The sequence below is a fragment of the Bombina bombina genome, chromosome 2 (genome assembly GCF_027579735.1).
Source record: "Bombina bombina isolate aBomBom1 chromosome 2, aBomBom1.pri, whole genome shotgun sequence".
In the NCBI taxonomy this organism is placed as follows: domain Eukaryota; kingdom Metazoa; phylum Chordata; class Amphibia; order Anura; family Bombinatoridae; genus Bombina; species Bombina bombina.
This window is the reverse complement of record NC_069500.1, coordinates 1,068,484,630-1,068,510,534: the sequence shown is the minus strand read 5'-3', so window position 1 is coordinate 1,068,510,534 and position 25,905 is coordinate 1,068,484,630. Positions and strand designations below refer to the sequence as shown.

General features: G+C 37.9%; 1 protein-coding gene across 1 annotated transcript in view; it reads left to right on the top strand.

Moving 5' to 3' along the window:
- TBC1D9 (TBC1 domain family member 9) overlaps window positions 1–25,905 on the top strand; it is a 512,458-nt gene that overhangs the window by 154,030 nt on the left and 332,523 nt on the right. The window contains exon 3 of the mRNA XM_053703695.1: window positions 17,433–17,551. Within this exon, the coding sequence (XP_053559670.1) occupies window positions 17,433–17,551 (119 nt within the window). The remainder of the gene's footprint in view (window positions 1–17,432; window positions 17,552–25,905) is intronic.

Here is a 25,905-nt window from a genome sequence, read left to right as displayed (position 1 = left end):
CTCTTCATTGTACCAAAGAAGGAGAATTCCTTCAGACCAGTTCTGGATCTAAAAATATTGAATCGTTATGTAAGGATACCAACATTCAAAATGGTAACTATAAGGACTATCCTGCCTTTTGTTCAGCAAGGGCATTATATTTCCACAATAGATTTACAGGATGCATATCTGCATATTCCGATTCATCCAGATCACTATCAGTTTCTGAGATTCTCTTTCCTAGAAAAGCATTACCAGTTTGTGGCTCTGCCGTTTGGCCTAGCAACAGTTCCAAGAATTTTTACAAAGGTTCTCGGTGCCCTTCTGTCTGTAATCAGAGAACAGGGTATTGTGGTATTTCCTTATTTGGACGATATCTTGGTACTTGCTCAGTCTTCACATTTAGCAGAATCTCATACGAATCGACTTGTGTTGTTTCTTCGAGATCATGGTTGGAGGATCAATTTACCAAAAAGTTCATTGATTCCTCAGCCAAGGGTAACCTTTTTAGGTTTCCAGATAGATTCAGTGTCCATGACTCTGTCTCTGACAGACAAGAGACGTCTAAAATTGATCTCAGCTTGTCGAAACCTTCAGTCTCAATCATTCCCTTCGGTAGCCTTATGCATGGAAATTCTAGGTCTTATGACTGCTGCATCGGACGCGATCCCCTTTGCTCGTTTTCACATGCGACCTCTTCAGCTCTGTATGCTGAACCAGTGGTGCAGGGATTACACAAAGATATCTCAATTAATATCTTTAAATCCGATTGTACGACACTCTCTGACGTGGTGGATAGATCACCATCGTTTACTTCAGGGGGCTTCTTTTGTTCTTCCGACTTGGACTGTAATTTCAACAGATGCAAGTCTGACAGGTTGGGGAGCTGTTTGGGGGTCTCTGACAGCACAAGGGGTTTGGGAATCTCAGGAGGTGAGATTACCAATCAATATTTTGGAACTCCGTGCAATTTTCAGAGCTCTTCAGTCATGGCCTTTTCTAAAGAGAGAATCGTTCATTTGTTTTCAGACAGACAATGTCACAACTGTGGTATATATCAATCATCAAGGAGGGACTCACAGTCCTCTGGCTATGAAAGAAGTATCTCAAATACTGGTATGGGCGGAATCCAGCTCCTGTCTAATTTCTGCGGTTCATATCCCAGGTATAGACAATTGGGAAGCGGATTATCTCAGTCGCCAAACGTTACATCCGGGCGAATGGTCTCTTCACCCAGAGGTATTTCTTCAGATTGTTCAAATGTGGGGACTTCCAGAAATAGATCTGATGGCTTCTCATCTAAACAAGAAACTTCCCAGGTATCTGTCCAGATCCAGGGATCCTCAGGCGGAAGCAGTGGATGCATTGTCACTTCCTTGGAAGTATCATCCTGCCTATATCTTTCCGCCTCTAGTTCTTCTTCCAAGAGTAATCTCCAAGATTATGAAGGAATGCTTGTTTGTTCTGCTGGTGGCTCCAGCATGGCCTCACAGGTTTTGGTATGCGGATCTTGTCCGGATGGCCTCTTGCCAACCATGGACTCTTCCGTTAAGACCAGACCTTTTGTCGCAAGGTCCTTTTTACCATCAGGATCTCAAATCCTTAAATTTAAAGGTATGGAGATTGAACGCTTGATTCTTAGTCAAAGAGGTTTCTCTGACTCTGTGATTAATACTATGTTACAGGCTCGTAAATCTGTATCTAGGAAGATATATTATCGAGTCTGGAAGACTTATATTTCTTGGTGTCTTTCTCATAATTTTTCCTGGCATTCTTTTAGAATTCCGAGAATTTTACAGTTTCTTCAGGATGGTTTGGATAAAGGTTTGTCTGCAAGTTCCTTGAAAGGACAAATCTCTGCTCTTTCTGTTCTTTTTCACAGAAAGATTGCTAATCTTCCTGATATTCATTGTTTTGTACAAGCTTTGGTTCGTATAAAACCTGTCATTAAGTCAATTTCTCCTCCTTGGAGTTTGAATTTGGTTCTGGGGGCTCTTCAAGCTCCTCCGTTTGAACCTATGCATTCATTGGACATTAAATTACTTTCTTGGAAAGTTTTGTTTCTTTTGGCCATCTCTTCTGCTAGAAGAGTTTCTGAATTATCTGCTCTTTCTTGTGAGTCTACTTTTCTGATTTTTCATCAGGATAAGGCGGTGTTGCGAACTTCTTTTAAATTTTTACCTAAGGTTGTGAATTCTAACAACATTAGCAGAGAAATTGTGGTTCCTTCATTATGTCCTAATCCTAAGAATTCTAAGGAGAGATCATTGCATTCTTTGGATGTAGTTAGAGCTTTGAAATATTATGTTGAAGCTACTAAGAATTTCCGAAAGACTTCTAGTCTATTTGTTATCTTTTCCGGTTCTAGGAAAGGTCAGAAGGCCTCTGCCATTTCTTTGGCATCTTGGTTGAAATCTTTAATTCATCATGCTTATGTCGAGTCGGGTAAAACTCCGCCTCAAAGGATTACAGCTCATTCTACTAGGTCAGTTTCTACTTCCTGGGCGTTTAGGAATGAAGCTTCGGTTGATCAGATTTGCAAAGCAGCAACTTGGTCTTCTTTGCATACTTTTACTAAATTCTACCATTCCTCCAACATTGGTGTGTCCGGTCCACGGTGTCATTTTGATGTGTTTTCTTCTTCTGAAGCAGTTTTTGGTAGAAAAGTACTTCAGGCAGCTGTTTCAGTTTGATTCTTCTGCTTATAATTTCAGTTTTTTTCATTATAAGATTTAAACTTTATTTTGGGTGTGGATTATTTTTCAGTGGAATTGGCTGTCTTTATTTTATCCCTCCCTCTCTAGTGACTCTTGCGTGGAAGATCCACATCTTGGGTAGTCATTATCCCATACGTCACTAGCTCATGGACTCTTGCTAATTACATGAAAGAAAACATAATTTATGTAAGAACTTACCTGATAAATTCATTTCTTTCATATTAGCAAGAGTCCATGAGGCCCACCCTTTTTGTGGTGGTTATGATTTTTTGTATAAAGCACAATTATTCCAATTCCTTATTTTTTATGCTTTCGCACTTTTGTCTTATCACCCCACTTCTTGGCTATGCGTTAAACTGATTTGTGGGTGTGGTGAGGGGTGTATTTATAGGCATTTTGAGGTTTGGGAAACTTTGCCCCTCCTGGTAGGAATGTATATCCCATACGTCACTAGCTCATGGACTCTTGCTAATATGAAAGAAATTAATTTATCAGGTAAGTTCTTACATAAATTATGTTTTTCTATTATTCACATATCAAGTTGCAGAATCAATAAATACAAATAGAAATTCCAGTATTTGGGACATATATTTTTATTTCACAATAATTAGGAGTGGAGCAACCTGGCACCAATTTGTTGAATTAAACACATGTAATCAGATACAGTTCCATCATTCATGACGGTCACACTTAGATGTTGACAGTTAACACAATCATAGATATTATTGATGAGTATTACACACGTCCCCCAACAGAATGTGTCAGATATTAGGATATTTTAAATCCAAGTGATCCCACATTTAGGGATGCCCTACTAACCGAGAGACACATTTGGTAGTTACTCTGGGAGACAAACAGTGACTTACACGGTGTATGTACATCCACAATTCGAATATATCTATATACAGAACTGAGTTGGGCTGAGATTGGGCAGCAGTACATATCTGTTCTTTCAGCACCAAGCTTTACAGCCCAGTAAACTTTTATTCCAGTTATCTGATCCCAGGTGGCCACTGGGAGTCCCCCACTCAACTCAACTGAGGAGACCATACCTATTATTTGTGTGATAGCATAATTTACTGTAGGCCATATTTAGGAATACAATAGCTATCACCTTGATATAGAATCGGCACTTAACAGAGTGTGAATTTTAACATTTGTATGTGTGTTTGTGTGTGTTTTTATCGTTTATCAATAAAAGCTATGTTTTAATTACACCCGGTCTGCACGCCTTCTAGTCTAGGCATAGAGTGCTGCTTGCATTCTTTCAGTGGATTTCTTTCTATCCGCTATCCTTTTGCATTTAACTCAACCCTGCTCACGGCACCCCGCCTCCCGGCTAAGAGCTCCCCTGGCCAGCTATTTTTTTTTAATCTGTGTTGTTCACTGCTGCTTGCTACCAGGGGAACTCTTACCCTGGGGCATTTGAGGGTAGTTCCGGGACACGTGACATACAGTCCCAGACCGGGACTGTCCCGGTGATACCGGGGCGGGTGGCAACCCTAACCCCCCCTCCCAGTTATATATTGGACACCTTAAAACCCTAAATAAGATAGAGACTTATCATTAAAGTAGCTTCCCACTAAAGTCACATTAAAACAAAAGTAGCTTTATTGCACAACCACATACAACAAACCTATTTTTCAGTGATCGTACGCTTGTTGAATGCCTAAATATTTTAGAATACGAAGTTTAATTACGTGCAGTAAATAAGGTAGTATTTGTGTTTTAATTTTATTAAAATCAGTGGGGGCTTTTTGGTTACTGATGCATGCTTTAAGGGTTCTATAATGTCCCAGCAACTAAAGGCATTCCTTAAAGAAACACTTTTCCGGATTTGGGCCACAATAGATCATGGTACTTGGAATTTCAGGGAGATTACATTCCATTTGCTGGCATCAGTAAGTCGCTATTACAATCGGGGAGATTCCCTGAACTTTAGGGAGAGTTAGGATGTCTGTTAATGACAGTATTTTGAGTTATTCTATCTAAGTATTCAGTCATTTAGATATGTTTTGTTTATCAGATACAGTTTTATCTTGAAGTATGTATTCACTGCTAGCTATTTTATTTCAGTCCTGGCCTTTCTGTGGTGCTTGAGAACTGAAGTTGGGAAATCTTGTGCAGTGATTTGCAACCTTTTTTTTGCCGTGGCACACTTTTTTACATTTAAAAATCCTGTGGCACACCACCATCCCAAAATGTTACAAAATCACACATTGTAGCCTAATAAAGGATATATATATGCAGGGCCGGACTGGGACCAAAAATAGGCCCGGGCATTTTAAGCCAGAGCAGCCCTCCCCAGTATATATTGTGTGTGTATGTATGTGTGTGTATATATGCATGTATATATATATATATATATATATATATATGTATATATACATACATACACACAAACACACACACACAGCTTAAAAAATGTGCACAGGTACTACTACTCCCATGAAAATTCTTACTTGCCCACTTATTCAACTCAAAATCTTTCCAGCAGCATACATAAACTTGTAATGAACTATTATATAATTTTAGAATGCATTTGTATTTAGAATAAAACTGTTTGTTTATGCTTAGAAACTAAAAAATAATATACCTAGTTCAGATGACAGCGAGCAAAGGATAAATACATGGTTCAGACCTTCATGGGTAAAAACACATACAGTATACACAAGCAATATAAACACAAACATACATAGGCAAGACGCACATACAAGTACACACAGAAATAGCATAAACAAACCCATATACAAAAAACAGTGATGCACTCATACACAGGCAGGGCTACACATGCACACATACATAGAGATACACACACACACACACACACACACACAAGGACAGACACACACAAGCAGGGCTACACATGCACACACATAGACAGAGATAGACACACATACACAAGGACAGACACACACAAGCAGGGCTACACATGCACACATACATAGAGATACACACACGCAAGGACAGACGGATACAAGCAGGGCTACACATGCACACACATAGACAGAGATAGACACACATACGCAAGGACAGACACACAAGCAGGGCTACACATGCACACATACATAGAGATACACACACGCAAGGACAGACAGATACAAGCAGGGCTACACATGCACACACATAGACAGAGATAGACAAACACACACACACACACAAGGACAGACACACACAAGCAGGGCTGCACATGCACACACATAGACAGAGATAGACACACACACGCAAGGACAGACAGATACAAGCAGGGCTACACATGCACACACATAGACAGAGATAGACACACACACACACAAGGACAGACACACACAAGCAGGGCTGCACATGCACACACATACCAAAAACACAAACAGATGCAGACTCTGCACTTTGTAAGTAAACCACTGATTGCAAGCAAATGGTGTACAATAGCTGATACTGAGTAGATATCATGTAGCTAGTAACAGGTGCTCTGAAAACCGTAAACAGTGTAGCATGTAGTCAGTGGTAGTAATCACTTGTAACAAACTGAGGATAGAATCATGCAGCGTGCGGGTGTGGTGATAAGTAAGATACAGGTAAACACAAATTTCAGCGTGTAAACTGAAACTAAGGTGAAGCCGGTTAATCTCACCACTCTTGCCGCTGTGTGATCTTTTGCTCAGGCCGCCCCATGAAAGGTAAGGATCCACTCCTCCGGCATCCAAACGAAAGAACTCTGATAAACAATGAAGGTTACCTTGTATTGGGACAAATTGCAGCCGCAGGGTATGTGCAGGTAAAAAATGATGTCTTTATTGTAAGATCAAAAACAGGGTGTCAAACAAACTCAGGGGTACATTGAAACAATGGCAAACGTCCGACGCGTTTCCTGCCCGGAGGCACTTCGTCAGGGACTTAAATTGTATGAACATTAAACAACTTAAAAAGGCTTGCGTACCTACGTCACAATGAGAGCACCTGTGTACTGCAATTAAAGGGACAGAATAGTACTGTCAGTGGAAACTGATTCATGCTTGGTCAAAATGAGAACCTTTTCAATGGGCTCTGCATAGGTTAAAATTGGATTCTCAGTAATCAATGTATATGAATCTTGTATCGATGTGAATTACTTGTAAGAATGAAAAAATAAACGTTTAATGACCATGCTACCATGTTGTTAGTTATATCAGTACACAGTTGATAAAGAATTAAACTAAAATGTTAAAAAATGAAATAACATAATATCACATTGCTCCGTAGGTAGACAAAAAAGAATATCAATAAAAATAAGCTGAAAAAAAACATTAAATAAAATATCTAAGCTAATTGTTATAACAATGTACTGCAGACTCTCAGAGGAAAAAAGAATTAATATCTAGTATCAAAATTTCAAAGAGTGAGATAAATAAAATCTCATGCGTATTTTCAATAACATTAGTAAAATACACGTAAACTATATTAGTACTAGGGATATAGTTATATGCATGTAGCAGATAACCAAGAATGGGAAATACTTAAACAAAAACAACTTTTGATACATTTGACAATTGTTATTATGTCAAATCCTCCTATGGCTGCGGTGTTAAGTTACCTAGAGCATTAGAACACAAAGGACAAGGAATGTGACTTCAAGAGAAAAATATGACGTTAAATTTTAGATTTTGGGTGAAGTGAAGTGAAAAATCATTAATAGTGGTGATTAAATGAATCTACATTCTAATTCTAGTGATGCAATACTGAAACTTTAAATATAAAATACAAAATAAGATAAACTTCTTATTGAAGTTGTGTAAAATGTAATACTAAACTAAATGTGATGGTAATGGTTCGTGCTTGTTAATTTATACTTGTTATTTTTGTTTTCACCCTCTCAAAGCATGAAATTGATTAAAAATTCTTTTCACAATTTTCAAATGCTGTGTTAACGTTCTTTATTTATATGTATCATATAATACCTATATAGGTGACAATATCCCGTGTTAAATAGGGGTGGGCAAAAATCTAAATAAGAATGATGGAGCAATTAATAACAAACACTTTGAAAAATTGTGTGTATAAAAAATGGTGGAAGTTATGCTTTGAAAAAAGCTAATTACTGTAAATAGTAAAAAATAAAAAGACTAACTAAATCTTAAGAAAAAGCTAAATGTATATAACAGGTGCACTTTAAAATCTCCATTCCTTGCTCATGAAAATAAAGCTCAATAGTAATAATGAACTAGTTTAAGCCAAAGGGGACTAATGTTACTTTTGAAAGGTGTAAACAGACATAGGAGAAAGGGTTAAGAGCTGTCGATGGTATTTCTTTGGTAAACAGTGAGATGTTAATAAACATTATAGACAACCTTTAATCTACAAAATATCTGAGATCAGTAATTTTGTTAATGCCATTTGGTGCTCCAGTTAATAGATTAAAAATCCAAAAGGCTTCTTTTCTGTTTAGTGTGGCAGACCTATCTCCCCCTCTAATGTCATGAGGGGCGTGGTCTATGCCTTGAAAACTGAACATTCTCTTTAAATTGGTATCGTTGACCGTAATGCCTAGAGATATAAAGTGATTGGCAAAGTGTTTGGCTACTGGAGTGGAGGGCGGATCATGTTTGATAGAGAGTAAATGCTCCCTGATCCTATCCTTCAGAAACCTCGTCGTCCTACCTACGTATTGCTTGTGACAGATATTGCAGCTAATTAAATAAACCACAAACTTAGAATTGCAGTTCAGTCTAAACCTAATGTCAAAACAGTTGCCGGTAGCTGCGGACCTAAACTCATTGCCAGGGATTACAAAATCACAGCTTTTGCAAGGAGTTTTCCTGCATTTAAAAAATCCAACTTCCGGCTGGAGCCAGGAAGAACTAGCTTTTGTCGAAAAATCTCTACCTAGGTAATTTCCAAGCGTTGTGGCTTTTTTGCTGACAACCCTAATGCCCTGGTTCTGTAACGAATCATGTAACAATGCATCTCTGTCTAAGACAGGCAAATATTTCCTGATGATGTTATTAATACGATTGAATTGTCTACTATAGCGGGTTGAAAAAGTTATAGGAGATTTAAAACATTTTTCGTCTCGATGTTTATTTTTTGGGATATCTTGTAACAGAATGTCCCTATGCATAAGTTCCACTTCTTTACTAACTTTTTCTAGTAAGCTAGTGTCATACCCCCTAATTTGTAAACGCTGTGTAAGAGATGAGGCTTGTTCTTTGTATGTATTAATATTAGTACAGTTACGTCTAAGACGCATATATTGTCCCTTGGGAATGGCCATCTTAAGGTGTACTGGATGGTGAGAGTCAGCTCGTAGAATTGTATTGCCAGATGTGGGTTTTCTGAATGTGGAGGTAAGGACTGAATGAGACAAAGTGTCTAACATTAATGTGATATCTAAAAATGGAATACTGTGTTTAGATGCAGTGTGAGTAAATCCCAAGTTATAGTGGTTTGCATTGAGATATTCTAAGAATGGAGGTATGGAATTTATATCTCCACTCCATACTATTACAAGGTCATCAATAAATCTTCGGTAGAACTTTATCTGAGACCTGAAAGGATTGGTATGATGAAATATTTTCTGAAATTCGAAATTGGTTAAGTATAGATTTGCATATGATGGTGCAAATTTTGCACCCATAGCGGTGCCCTGGTTTTGAACATAGTGTGTACCTTCAAATGTGAAGTTATTGTGATTCAAAAGAAAATTTGCACCATCACATACAAATCCAATGAACTTATCATCAAATGTAGTGTACATCTTTAACATAGCTTTTAAGGCCTCTATGCCTAGGTTATGGGGTATACAAGAATATAGTGATGTGACATCAATAGTTAGTCTATTGGGATTTACTCACACTGCATCTAAACACAGTATTCCATTTTTAGATATCACATTAATGTTAGACACTTTGTCTCATTCAGTCCTTACCTCCACATTCAGAAAACCCACATCTGGCAATACAATTCTACGAGCTGACTCTCACCATCCAGTACACCTTAAGATGGCCATTCCCAAGGGACAATATATGCGTCTTAGACGTAACTGTACTAATATTAATACATACAAAGAACAAGCCTCATCTCTTACACAGCGTTTACAAATTAGGGGGTATGACACTAGCTTACTAGAAAAAGTTAGTAAAGAAGTGGAACTTATGCATAGGGACATTCTGTTACAAGATATCCCAAAAAATAAACATCGAGACGAAAAATGTTTTAAATCTCCTATAACTTTTTCAACCCGCTATAGTAGACAATTCAATCGTATTAATAACATCATCAGGAAATATTTGCCTGTCTTAGACAGAGATGCATTGTTACATGATTCGTTACAGAACCAGGGCATTAGGGTTGTCAGCAAAAAAGCCACAACGCTTGGAAATTACCTAGGTAGAGATTTTTCGACAAAAGCTAGTTCTTCCTGGCTCCAGCCGGAAGTTGGATTTTTTAAATGCAGGAAAACTCCTTGCAAAAGCTGTGATTTTGTAATCCCTGGCAATGAGTTTAGGTCCGCAGCTACCGGCAACTGTTTTGACATTAGGTTTAGACTGAACTGCAATTCTAAGTTTGTGGTTTATTTAATTAGCTGCAATATCTGTCACAAGCAATACGTAGGTAGGACGACGAGGTTTCTGAAGGATAGGATCAGGGAGCATTTACTCTCTATCAAACATGATCCGCCCTCCACTCCAGTAGCCAAACACTTTGCCAATCACTTTATATCTCTAGGCATTACGGTCAACGATACCAATTTAAAGAGAATGTTCAGTTTTCAAGGCATAGACCACGCCCCTCATGACATTAGAGGGGGAGATAGGTCTGCCACACTAAACAGAAAAGAAGCCTTTTGGATTTTTAATCTATTAACTGGAGCACCAAATGGCATTAACAAAATTACTGATCTCAGATATTTTGTAGATTAAAGGTTGTCTATAATGTTTATTAACATCTCACTGTTTACCAAAGAAATACCATCGACAGCTCTTAACCCTTTCTCCTATGTCTGTTTACACCTTTCAAAAGTAACATTAGTCCCCTTTGGCTTAAACTAGTTCATTATTACTATTGAGCTTTATTTTCATGAGCAAGGAATGGAGATTTTAAAGTGCACCTGTTATATACATTTAGCTTTTTCTTAAGATTTAGTTAGTCTTTTTATTTTTTACTATTTACAGTAATTAGCTTTTTTCAAAGCATAACTTCCACCATTTTTTATACACACAATTTTTCAAAGTGTTTGTTATTAATTGCTCCATCATTCTTATTTAGATTTTTGCCCACCCCTATTTAACACGGGATATTGTCACCTATATAGGTATTATATGATACATATAAATAAAGAACGTTAACACAGCATTTGAAAATTGTGAAAAGAATTTTTAATCAATTTCATGCTTTGAGAGGGTGAAAACAAAAATAACAAGTATAAATTAACAAGCACGAACCATTACCATCACATTTAGTTTAGTATTACATTTTACACAACTTCAATAAGAAGTTTATCTTATTTTGTATTTTATATTTAAAGTTTCAGTATTGCATCACTAGAATTAGAATGTAGATTCATTTAATCACCACTATTAATGATTTTTCACTTCACTTCACCCAAAATCTAAAATTTAACGTCATATTTTTCTCTTGAAGTCACATTCCTTGTCCTTTGTGTTCTAATGCTCTAGGTAACTTAACACCGCAGCCATAGGAGGATTTGACATAATAACAATTGTCAAATGTATCAAAAGTTGTTTTTGTTTAAGTATTTCCCATTCTTGGTTATCTGCTACATGCATATAACTATATCCCTAGTACTAATATAGTTTACGTGTATTTTACTAATGTTATTGAAAATACGCATGAGATTTTATTTATCTCACTCTTTGAAATTTTGATACTAGATATTAATTCTTTTTTCCTCTGAGAGTCTGCAGTACATTGTTATAACAATTAGCTTAGATATTTTATTTAATGTTTTTTTTCAGCTTATTTTTATTGATATTCTTTTTTGTCTACCTACGGAGCAATGTGATATTATGTTATTTCATTTTTTAACATTTTAGTTTAATTCTTTATCAACTGTGTACTGATATAACTAACAACATGGTAGCATGGTCATTAAACGTTTATTTTTTCATTCTTACAAGTAATTCACATCGATACAAGATTCATATACATTGATTACTGAGAATCCAATTTTAACCTATGCAGAGCCCATTGAAAAGGTTCTCATTTTGACCAAGCATGAATCAGTTTCCACTGACAGTACTATTCTGTCCCTTTAATTGCAGTACACAGGTGCTCTCATTGTGACGTAGGTACGCAAGCCTTTTTAAGTTGTTTAATGTTCATACAATTTAAGTCCCTGACGAAGTGCCTCCGGGCAGGAAACGCGTCGGACGTTTGCCATTGTTTCAATGTACCCCTGAGTTTGTTTGACACCCTGTTTTTGATCTTACAATAAAGACATCATTTTTTACCTGCACATACCCTGCGGCTGCAATTTGTCCCAATACAAGGTAACCTTCATTGTTTATCATGCACACACATAGACAGAGATAGACACACACACGCAAGGACAGACACACACAATCAGGGCTACACATGCACACATACATAGAGATATACACACGCAAGGACAGACACACACAAGCAGGCTGGGCTACACATGCACACACATAGACAGATCCTTTCACAAGTAGTAATTCCAGACAGGGCTCCACTTCACTTCTACATTTCTTCTATAATATTGTATAAATATAATTCACTATAGTATGGATTTATATTTTATTAGTGATATAGCAGGTAGGAAAAGAGGTCAGACTCAGAGTAAAAATAAAAAAAAAATGTCTTACAGCAGTTAACTGGTCAGCCTACCGGGCATTTACCCGCTGTGCCAGATGGCCAGTCCGGGCCTGTATATATGTATATATATGTATATATATATATACAGGTGGCCCTCGTTTTACAACGGTTCAATTTACACCGTTTCAGAATAACAACCTTTTTTCCAGTCATGTGACTGCTATTGAAAAGCATTGAGAAGCAGTGCATTTATTAAAATAGCCAGTAGGTGGAGCTGTCCGCTTGTGTTGCAGCAAAGCCAAGCAAGTTGAAATTAATCAGTTTAACCAGACCTGAGCTATCGAGCAGATTTCAAAGGAACAAGATCTTCCTGTCTATAAATCAATCCAGATTGGAATGCATAGAAAAAACTGTTTGCAGAAAAATGCAAGTGAAGTCTGTGTTGTGTGATTATTTTATTAGGTTTATAATGCTGTTTAGCAAATGTTTTTGTCCATTTAACTTAGTTTCATTATATATTCTGTGTTGTGTGATTATTTTATTAGGTTTATAATGCTGTTTAGCATTTAAAGTCATCATTTCAAAGCTTTAAAGTTAAGTATTAGGTGTTACTTATGACAATTTTGAGAGGGGCCTGGAACCTATCTCCCTAACTTCCCATTGACTTACATTATAAACTGGGTTTCAATTTACAACGGTTTCGATTTACAACCATTCCTTCTGGAACCTAACCCCGGCGTAAACTGAGGGCTACCTGTATATATATACACACACATATATATATATATATATATATATATATATATATATATATATATATATATACACACACTGTACTGTGCTGTCATGCCATGCCTCCTACAAACTATACATGACATATTGACACTCATTCTCAAACAATCATAATGATTGTCTGTGAATGAATGTCAATATCATGGTTGTAAATGATGCCTGATGAGCCTGTCACATACCTCCCAATATTTCAAAATTTGAAAGAGGGACACCCCCGCACTGTTCTCAGTCTGCCGCGGCACACCTGAGGATCTCTCACGGCACACTAGTGTGCCACGGCACACTGGTTGGAAAACACTGATCTAGTGATTACAGCACACAGGCTGGATTATGATTGTGGTGGTCTCTCTGGATTAAAAAGAAAATGTAAGCAGAAAGTAAACTGCACTTCAGTGAAAGTTTTTCTTTCTTTTTTTTTTTTAAATCCCCTTATCCCAAATTAAGAAATACTGTTAGATGCTGAAGCTTACACAGCCCTTAGCCCTGGTGCACCAAGCATATTGCACAGAAGTGTACAAACCCTGAACCAAAAGTCAAGAGGTGTTTTAAATGACCTAAATTATAGTTTTACATATGCATTGTTTTACTTAAAAATACTTAATTTCTCCTACATTGGTGTATCCGGTCCACGGCTTCATCCTTACTTGTGGGATATTCTCAATCCCTACAGGAAGTGGCAAAGAGAGCACACAGCAGAGCTGTCCATATAGCTCCCCTCAGGCTCCGCCCCCCCAGTCATTCTCTTTGCCGCTCTAACTAGTAGCATCTCCACGGGGGTGGTAAAGAGTATGTGGTGTTAGTTGTAGTTTTTTATTTCTTCTATCAAGAATTTGTTATTTTAAAATAGTGCCGGCTTGTACTATTTACTCTGCAGCAGAAAGTGATGAAGATTTCTGCTGAGAGGAATATGATTTTAGCACCAGTAACTAAAATCCATTGCTGTTCCCACGCAGGACTGTTGAACACCAGAGAACTTCAGTTGGGGGGAACAGTTTGCAGGCTTAACTGCTTCAGGTATGATCAGTCATTTTTCTAACAAGACCAAGTAATGCTAGAAGACTGTCAGAAATCCCCTCAGGGATAGGTAAGCCATTTTTCTTAGACTTCAAACAGTGGAATGGGGATTATGCAGATTTGTCTCCCCAGATACAAATGGACCAGAAAACCAGAGACTCACTCCTCTGGTGGTTGTCTCAGGATCACCTGTCTCAGGGAATGAGTTTCCGCAGACCAGAGTGGATCATTGTCACGACCGACGCCAGCCTCTTAGGCTGGGGTGCGGTCTGGGAGTCCCTGAAAGCTCAGGGTCTTTGGTCTCGGGAAGAATCTCTTCTCCCGATAAACATTTTGGAATTGAGAGCGATATTCAATGCGCTCCAGGCATGGCCTCAACTAGCGGAGGCCAAATTCATCAGATTTCAGTCGGACAACATGACGACTGTAGCTTACATCAATCATCAGGGAGGAACAAAGAGTTCCCTGGCGATGAGGGAGGTATCCAAGATCATCAAATGGGCAGAGGATCACTCCTGCCATCTATCAGCAATTCAACTGGGAAGCGGATTATCTGAGTCGTCAGACTTTCCATCCGGGGGAGTGGGAACTTCACCCGGAGGTTTTTGCCCAGTTAACTCAACTATGGGGCCTTCCAGATCTGGATCTGATGGCGTCACGTCAGAACTCCAAAGTTCCACGTTACGGATCCAGGTCCAGGGATCCCAAGGCGACATTGGTAGATGCCTTAGTGGCGCCTTGGTCGTTCAATCTAGCTTATGTCTTTCCACCGTTTCCTCTTCTCCCCCGGCTAGTAGCCAGGATCAAACAGGAGAAGGCTTCGGTAATTCTAATAGCTCCTGCGTAGCCACGCAGGACTTGGTATGCAGACCTGGTGAATATGTCATCGGTTCCACCATGGAAGCTACCTTTGAGGCAGGACCTTCTAATCCAAGGTCCATTCGAACATCCAAACCTAGTTTCTCTGCAACTGACTGCTTGGAGATTGAACGCTTGATTCTAGCTAAGCGTGGGTTTTCGGAATCAGTTATAGATACTCTGATTCAGGCTAGAAAGCCTGTCACCAGGAAAATTTACCATAAGATATGGCGGAAATATCTTTGCTGGTGCGAATCCAAGGGTTACTCATGGAGTAAGATTAGGATTCCAAGGATACTATCTTTTCTCCATGAAGGATTGGAGAAAGGTCTGTCAGCTAGTTCCCTAAAAGGACAGATATCTGCTCTGTCTGTTTTGTTGCACAAGCGTCTGGCAGCCGTGCCAGATGTTCAGGCGTTCGTACAGGCTTTAGTCAGAATCAAGCCTGTCTACAGACCTGTGGCTCCTCCATGGAGTCTAAATTTAGTTCTTTCAGTTCTTCAAGGGGTTCCGTTTGAACCTCTACATTCCATAGATATTAAGTTACTATCTTGGAAAGTTTTGTTTTTGGTTGCTATTTCTTCTGCTAGAAGAGTTTCTGAATTGTCTGCTTTGCAGTGTAATTCACCCTATCTGGTGTTTCATACAGATAAGGTCGTTTTACGTACCAAGCCTGGTTTTCTTCCAAAAGTGGTTTCCAATAAGAATATTAACCAGGAAATAGTTGTTCCTTCTCTGTGTCCTAATCCAGTTTCTAACAAGGAACGTCTGTTACACAATCTTGATGTGGTTCGTGCTTTGAAGTTTTATCTAAAAGCAACTAAAGACTTCAGACAAACATCGTCCTTGTTTATCGTCTATTCTGGCAAGAGGAGAGGTCAAAAGGCGACTGCGACCTCTCTGTCTTTCTGGCTGAAAAGCATCATCCGGTTGGCTTATGAGACTGCTGGAAGGCAGCCTCCTGAACGAATTACAGCTCACTCTACTAGAGCTGTGGCTTCCACATGGGCTTTCAAGAATGAGGCTTCCGTTGAACAGATCTGTAAGGCAGCGACTTGGTCTTCACTGCATACATTTGCCAAATTTTACAAATTCGATACTTTTGCTTCTTCGGAGGCTATTTTTGGGAGAAAGGTTTTACAAGCAGTGGTATCTTCCGTTTAGGTTACCTGACTTGTTCCCTCCCTTCATCCGTGTCCTAAAGCTTTGGTATTGATTCCCACAAGTAAGGATGAAGCTGTGGACCAGATACACCAATGTAGGAGAAAACAGAATTTATGTTTACCTGATAAATTTCTTTCTCCTACGGTGTATCCGGTCCACGGCCCACCCTGGCATTTGGTCAGGTTTAAATTTTATTTTTGTAAACTACAGTCACCACTGCACCCTATGGTTCTCCTTTTTCTCCTAACCGTCGGTCAAATGACTGGGGGGGGGGGGCAGAGCCTGAGGGGAGCTATATGGACAGCTCTGCTGTGTGCTCTCTTTGCCACTTCCTGTAGAGATTGAGAATATCCCACAAGTAAGGATGAAGCCGTGGACCGGATACACCGTAGGAGAAAGAAATTTAACAGGTAAACATAAATTCTGTTTTTAGAGAACTTTTTTGTATGTCTTAATAAAAAATATTTTCTTATACCTCTCATCTGTTTATGACTCTCAGGACATTCTACACATATTTGCAAAGTACACAGTTTACATATGCTTATATAAACACCTACAGGATTTGACAACAGCAAAAGTTTGAGCACCAGTAGTTTATGATACAATTAATAAGCATGGAGACTTCAAGTGTCTAGATTAGTAGCACTGCACATGGTGGAGTCATTTAGATATATTCAGTCATTTAGATATATTGTTTTGTTTATCAGATATAGTTTTATCTTGAAGTATGTATTTACTGCTAGCTATTTTATTTCAGTCCTGGCCTTTCTGTGGTGCTTGAGAGTTGAAGTTGGGTGCCCTTACCCTAAATGATGAAGTTAGTGAATGCGAGAAGAATAATGCATCTGACATTCAACCCCCACTGTTATAAGTTAGGCAGTAAAAGAAGCACATTTACTAGTGACGGCATGTTACGTTGAATTTAAGTTTTTTACATCTCCAAAATATATTTATTTCAAGTTTAGAACATTTTATTTTATGTGATGTTAAATGTCTACTAAAATATGCACTTAGTTTTGTGAGTTATCAAGAAATTAGTAAAATAGAATGCAGGAGCGTAGTGGTTTAATTGGATATTTTGTACTGAGTTTTCATCAACATCACAGCTCACAATACTCCATAAAATTGTCTGTCTATTGTTTTTTCCATATACAGGAGGCTCTCGGCGGGAAGTGACAGAACACTGGGAATGGCTTGAAGTGAACCTGCTACAGACACTTTCCATTTTTGAAAATGAAAATGACATTACAACATTTGTTAAAGGAAAAATTCAGGTACTTTTTAACAAGACTAACATTCTCAAACAGACTTTCTAAACATAGAGGTCTTGCCACAAATTCTACTTACCTTCCATACAACTTATGTGCTAGAAAATATCAGGTGAGGTTGACAAGTCATTTATTTCTACCTTACCAAATTACCCTAATAATAATTGTGTTTGTTAAAGATCTCTACACTTAAACCTTGCTGTAGTTATGTTAAGTCTTAACTGTAGCAATAGACATAGCTTTTAGAAGTTAGGTCTATGTCAGTTGCAAGTCAAGTGCTTTTTGTGTAGCTGAGTTATTATACTAGCAGAGGCGTAACCAGAAACCACAGGGCCCAGGTGCAAGAATCTAAGAAGCCCCCCCCCCCCGCCAAAAAAAGGTGAATTTGATACATTTCTTTTTTTTTTTTTTTACATTTAACACAGATAAAACAAAATGTGAATCACATTAAATGTGCAAAAGGAGGTACCCTGTGCCCACAGTCTGTGAGATGGTCTGACCCTCTATTACTGTATATAGTGACACCGTTTAACCCACCAGTACTGTATATAGTGAGTCAGTGACACAGTCTGTAATCTGCCGGTGAGACCTGCAACAAACTCCAAAAAGAGACCAGCACTTAAACCAAGTATACTGACACGTCTGTGAGCCACTGTCAAGCCCACTGTCCAAACAGAAAAAAACAATTAAAAAAAACATATACACATACAGGTTTATATTTATATATAATAATGTGGTTTTCATGATATATACATACTCTTAGCCTGTGTTAATTTTGCCAATTGATTAAGTGTCTTAATAGAATAATTGAGAAGGCTATAAATTAAGGCTTTGGGTTTCACAATGTTATCACATGATTAAGGGGACCGTCCCGAAACGTTGTGCTTTGTATTTGATCCCCATGTTTGAATAAAGGGATTTTTTTTTTTATAATATCTTTATTAGTCTTAGCCACTTAACAAAATTAAAATGACATTTACTCTACATATTCTGTGTCTCACAGGACCAACATATATCAGTGATACAAACATAACTGTAGCAATCTTTATACATTGGAAAAAAAAAAAGAAAGAGACATGCAAAACAAAATTTCATGTCAATATCACCCTTATCTATTTATCCAATTCGTACTGTAAGTGGCTAATTTTCACCTGTATATAGAAAAGAAAAATAAATAAAAGAAAAAATAAAATAAAATATAAAAGAAAAATAAAATAAATAAAATTTTGAATAAAGGGATTTTTAAGCTGACACTTCATTGCTGTTTTTTCTGACCCTACCCGCCCCAGTACTTTATAAAGTGACCACAGTAGTCTGTTACATGGTCCAGCCCCCCGTACTGTATATAGTGGTACTGTATAGTGACACTGTTTACCCCCTGCCCCCCCATGCTGTAGTAACAAGGTCTGTAATTTGCTGGTTCCACAAACATACACACACACACACATACATGCATAAATACACACACAGTCACATACATACACACACATACATGCATAAATACACACACAGTCACATACATACACACACATACATGCATAAATACACACACAGTCACATACATACACACACATACATGCATAAATACACACACAGTCACATACATACACACACATATATGCATAAATACACACACAGTCACATACACACACACACACATGCATAAATACAGTCACATACATACACACACATACATGCATAAATACACACACAGTCACATACATACACACACATACATGCATAAATACACACACAGTCACATACATACACACACATACATGCATAAATACACACACAGTCACATACATACACACACATATATGCATAAATACACACACAGTCACATACACACACACACATGCATAAATACAGTCACATACATACACACACATACATGCATAAATACACACACAGTCACATACATACACACACATACATGCATAAATACACACACAGTCACATACATACACACACATACATGCATAAATACACACACACAGTCACATACATACACACACACACATACATGCATAAATACACACACAGTCACATACACACACACACACACACATGCATAAATACAGTCACATACATACATACATACACACATAAACACCAATGGGTAAAACAGAAACACTAACCCCTGTTGTCAGAGCCACTAGTGAAGCATCATGTCACACTCACATGATATCAATGCAGGCAGTGGCAGGTCAACGTTTTTTATTTGGGGGGGGGGGGGGGTTATTTTATTTTTTTGAAGCTGGGCACCCACCCTCAGGGGCCCAGTCGCAGTTTCGCCCCTGTATACTAGCATTAGCATGTTGGCTATTTTCTTTCTTTTTTTTTTTTTTTAAATCAAACTTTAATTGAACTGAGTTGGGCTGTGTTTTGAGAACAGTTGACTTAAGAAGTTTTTTCTCTCCAAATCAGCTTTTTTAGCTAGTATGGCATAAGTCTGTTACAAGTAATTTAATAGTATAATGTCCTGGATGGTTTGTGAAACAGCACCAAAAACGTAAATTGTGGCTTGTAGTAACTAGAATACTAAGAATTCACCAATTCCAGAAAATTTTAGATATCGTGAGCCTTATTAGCATTATGAAACCATGGCATAAATCTATTTTCCATTGTAAAATGTGTATACAATTTCAACAAGTAATGTATATAGATTATTGTCTTTGACATTTCAAGCATTTAAAATCTCTTTTCATTACGGCTGTGCGAACTAAGCACATGATGCGATTAATTTAAAATCACAATATTTCATAAACCGTTTTATGAAACTGTTCCCATAATGTGTAAGGAATATTAAACAGTCATATGACCTGCAAGGGGGTTCTGAAAATTCTTTAGCTAAGGCATGGAATCTAATTTGCATACCCTAGACTAGAGCAGATGTAAAGTGCAGTATCTACTACCTGTATCTATAGGCACAGCACATCCTGTTCTGTGTATGGACAGCACAACATGCTGATGCTTTATAAGTATCATAAAAATATAGAAAGATACATTCTGATGGCACCACGGAAACAGAAGGTCCATTGAGCCTGTCTGTTTTTTCTTATGAAATGTAAGCTTTACCGAAAATATTTGTAAGTTCATTCATTCATTAATTCATTAATTAACCAATTAACCAATTAATTAATTAATTAATTCATTCATTAATTCATTAATTATTCATTAATTCATTAATTAACCAACCACCCTTTATTTAGAGATTATGAGCCGTTACGTAGTGATGCTTGTTTTAAAATAAAATGCTTTTATCCTTTATTAAATCCCTTAAAGGGGCAGTAAAGTCATAATTAAACTTTCCTGAGTAAGATAAAGCATACAGTTTTAAAGAACTTTCCAATTAACTTCCAATATCACATTTGCTTTGTTTACTTGGTATCTTTTGTTGAAGAGTAATTCTAGGTAGGCTGATGGGAGCTCAGGAGCGGGCACATATGGCAGCAGTGTTGGCAATATAACAATGTTGCAAAACACTGCTGTCATAGAGTGTTAAAGACACATACGTGCACGCACCTGGACTTCTGTGAGCCTACCTAGATTTATTCTTTAACAAAGTTTACCAAGAGAACAAAAGAAAATTGATAATGGAAGTAACTTGGAAACTAGTTTAAAATGGCATGCTGTATGCAAATCATGCCTTTACTGTCCCTTTAATCACCTCTCTCCTTTACGCTATACAGATTAGGGTCCTGATGTCTCTCCTTGCAGTGACCATGAGACAAAATACTTCACTGGGGCAATAAATACTGCATGCATGACATTAGTGTTGGTGCCTGCTTCGTGTCTGCAAGATGTCCCAGACACATCTTCTTTAGGGTTATCACCTGTATGACTGGGGCAGCCATGGAATCAGGAGGTATGTGCCGGGTCTTCCTCTCAATGCTCCAGACTCCTCATCTGCTTTGTTCTCTGAGCTTCAGGCCCTTCTCCTCCTATCCCTTGTGCTTCAACAAAACACACAAATAGCACTTACATTCACCATGCTTCACCATCCTGTTTCCAAAATTCTTGTGATTTTAATTGCTTTAACCTCTTAGCAATAGATTTCAGATTATAATCTGTTTTCTGTTGCTATTAATTCTTCTTATCTAACTAAGCATTCATCTGGGTTTTCTTGCTATGCTGCTGCATTGTTTATTAAACTTTAAATTGTCCGAATAGATAATTCCCAGGTAATGTTTCTCTTTTTTACTCACAGTAAAATGCCTTTTGAAGCTTTAATAAACCTTTTTTTTTATTTTTTACACCCCCACTCATCTGTGCTCCGTTTTTTTTGTCAAGCTCTCCTGTCTTAAAGGAATAGGAATTTCAAGACACTTTTAAATTTTCTATTTTCAAATGTACTTTGTCTCTTAGTATGAATTGCTGAATAAGAATATGTACATATCCTACACAAGTGAAGCTAGCTGGTGATTGGTTCTTGCACATATTTTTCTTTTGTGATTGGCTGACTAGATGTGTTCAGCTAGCTCTTAGTGGTGCTTTTCTGCTCCTTCAGTACAGTATTTCAAAGGAATTAAGCAGATTTGATAATAGAAGTAAATTAGAAAGTTGTTTAAAATTGTATGTTTTATCTGAATCCTGAAAGGAGAAAAAAATGGTTGAATCTCCCTTTAACTACTGCAGTATGCTAAACCCTGTTACTTCTTATCTTTTTCCCTTGCAAACCTCCATAAACACGGTTGCTCTGAACAAATGTATCTGTTCTACAGATTCTTTCTTTTCTCTCTCTTCCTGAAACTCATTAACTGTTCTCCCTTTAAACTACATATAAGCTACAGATTATTTTCCTCTCCTTTTTACCTTTCTGTATTAATTTATCTCACTGTGCAGCCTTTACGGTCTGGTGAAGATTGTTTCCTCTCACAGCTGCAGATCTAGGTCAAGGATAACATTATTTCCAGTTATTACCCTGTACCTCTGGACATATTAGGCCAGATTACGAGTGGAGCGCAAATTAACGCTTCCGCTTGAGAGTTAATTGCCCTAGAAGTAAGATTGTCGGGTTGCGCTCGTATTATGAGTTTAAATTAAACTGTTTTCGATCTTGTGCTAACCCGACTAGGTGCAAAAATCCAAAGTTAGAATATTGCATGCTTGTTCATGTATTCCCCCATAAAAGTAAACGGGGAAAAAAGTGCACTAACCCAACATGAAAATATAAATATTTTACATTACAGTGTTCTACACATAGCAGAATATGTTTTATTTATTCATAAATAGATATTTCTACATATATCTGATGTTTTTTTTGGTAAACGCTGGACTGACCTTACTTAGCGGGATCAGACTGATATACTTCAGAAAAGTCTTCCTCTGTGAAAAGCACACTGGTCTAAAAGAGGCTGCTCCTGGGTGGTAAATCGCCATAGAACTAGCTGATGAGTTGTTGTTCGTTCCTTGTAGAGCGCTTCTCTCTCCGTATGCAAATGAATATGACCCTGGGGAAGTCTCCCTATGGGTGATGGGGAAACCAGCTTAGAGGAATGCAGCTGCACCTCACTGACAAGGCCCATAGGAGGACTGAGCAATTGCCTGGGGTAGTCATGTTCCTTGTTCAGAGAAGAATTGCCTGGTATTTCGGGGCTGGACTGACCTTACTTGGCGGGATCAGACTGATATGCTTTAGGAAAGTTTTCTTCTGTGAAAAGCACACTGGTCTAAAAGAGGCTGTTCCTGGGTGGTAAATCGCCATACAACTAGCTGATGAGCTGTTGTTCCATCCTGGTAGAGCGCTTCTCTCTTCGTATGCAAATATATATATATATATATATATATATATATATATTTATATAAAATCTATAACCAGCTAGGAAGGATTTTAGCGGCTAGGGACAGGGCACCACTATATAGTTAATTGTGGTGGTCCTGGCACAGGAAGTTTAAATAATTACATTAATCTAAGAGAAAACTATAAGTAAACCTATTCCCGCATCCCCCCATTTTCAGCCAATCAAATGCAAAATTCTGACACCTCTCTTTCTAGAACAAACCAGTGTATACATCACACTCCAATTAAGATAAATCAAAATAATATTTATTAGGGCAATAAAAACAAAATAATTCAACTGAGCCTATATCAGGGATCCCTGTATAAATGTTACAGGTAAGAATATTGCATTGATATATATACTAGCCATGTGATGTAGCACACATGGGGGCCTATTTATTAGAGGCCTGTCGGACATGATGCGACAATGTGGATCTTGTCCGACAGACATCGCTGAATGCGGAGAGCAATACGCTGTCTGCATTCAGCATTGCACCAGCAGCTCTTGTCAATTAACCTGATCGTATTCGATCGGGTTGAATTGCGGCAATGTCTGTGCCTCCGCAGACCAGACGGACAGGTTATGGAGCAGCAATCTTTAGACCGCTGCTTCGTAACTGGTGTTTCTGGCGAGCCTTCAAGCTCTATACGGAGCTTGATAGATAGGCCCCATAGCCAGCAAAATTGTTAAAGTTCCATTTGGGATGGTGTACATTGTATCCACAACATGTTGCAAGCTGTAACAGTACAGGGTTGAATAAGTATCTCTTCATAGTAACAGGGGTTTGACCATAAAAATCGCCAAAGCATGAAAACAGATCAGGGGTCCTCCCAGAGACTGAGCTCACCAGACCACAAGATCTCCCACAGGGACTCACCAGCTCTGACTTGGTTGTTAGGTATGTAGATTTCCTTACCCCCAGGGTATTGCTGCTGCTTATTTCCAAGACCGGTATCCCTTGTTTCAGGAAATACATGGTGCTAATTCATGCTGTGAAAATACTTATCTGTATACGGTCAAAAGTAAGAAATGTCCCTTCAATCAAAGAGGAGAGAATTTTGGCTCAGTGAACAGAAAATGCACACACTATTAGTTATGCATAGTGTGTTTTTCCAGTTTCCAGCTACACGTGTTTCACCCCACAGCTGATCGCTCTCAGGGTGAAGTTTATTGTAAATAATGTTAAGCTTTTCTAATTATTATTTAACCTGGGGGTAGCCATTCTCAAGCACTGAGACTGTATTTAAATGGTTAAGATTATTGTGTAAAATTTAGGGCATGCAAGAGTTAATTCACCCGTGGCATGTATAAATGAAGGCAAATGGATGATACAGACAACTTGTCATACCTGATGAAGCCCTGAGAGCGATCAGCTGTGGGGTGAAACACGTGTAGCTGGAAGCTGGAAAGACACACTACTATGCGTAACTAATAGTGTGTGCATTTTCTGTTCACTGAGCCAAAATTCTCTCCTCTTTGATTGAAGGGACATTTCTTACTTTTGAACAGATGAGTATTTTCAGCATGACATAGCACCATATATTTCCTGAAACAAGGGACACCGGTCTTGGAAATAAGCAGCAGCAATACCCTGGGGGTAAGGAAATCTGCATACCTAACAACCAAGTCAGAGCTGGTGAGTCCCTGAGGGAGATCTTGTGGTCCGGTGAGCTCGGTCTCTGGGAGGACCCCTGATCTGTTTTCATGCTTTGGTGATTTTTATGGTCAAACCCCTGTTACTATGAAGAGAGACTTATTCAACCCTGTACTGTTACAGTTTGCAACATGTTGTGGATACAATGTACACCATCCCAAATTTTGCTGGCTATGTATGCTACATCACATGGCTAGTATATATATATATCGAACTGCAATATTCTTACCGATAACATTTATACAGGGATCCATGACATAGGCTCAGTTGAATTGTTTTGTTTTTATTGCCCTAATAAATATTGTTTTGATTTATCTTAATTGGAGTGTGATGTATACACTGGTTTGTTCTAGAAAGAGAGGTGTCCGAATTTTGTATTTGATTGGCTGAAAATGGGGGATATGGGATTAGGTTTACTTATAGTTTTCTCTTAGATTAATATAATTATATATATATATATATATATATATATATATATACACACACACGTTTATATATAGGTATAGTTAGATACAGATATATATAGGAATAGCTATGTATAAATACATATAACATATTCCGCTAGGTGCAGAACATTGGAATGTAAAATATTTACAGTAAATACATAATTCAAATCTTTATTAAAAATAAATATTGCATAAATATGCTTTTACATGTTTTCTGTTTTTTTCATGTTAAAGTGATGATAAATCCAAGCGTTTAACAAATGCTAGAATTGACCATCAATAAAAATAAAGTGGAGTTTAAGTCATCAGTTATTTAGAAAGGGTGCTAAACTCACCCTGACTGTGCCGCTGCAGCTTGCTAAACTCAGCAGCTCCGGCCACCGACGCACAGCGCTCTCCTTTGATGAGATGATGTTTGCACCTCTAAACCAATAGACGTGCATGTCAGCTGACAATTTTCAGCTTCCCCAGTCT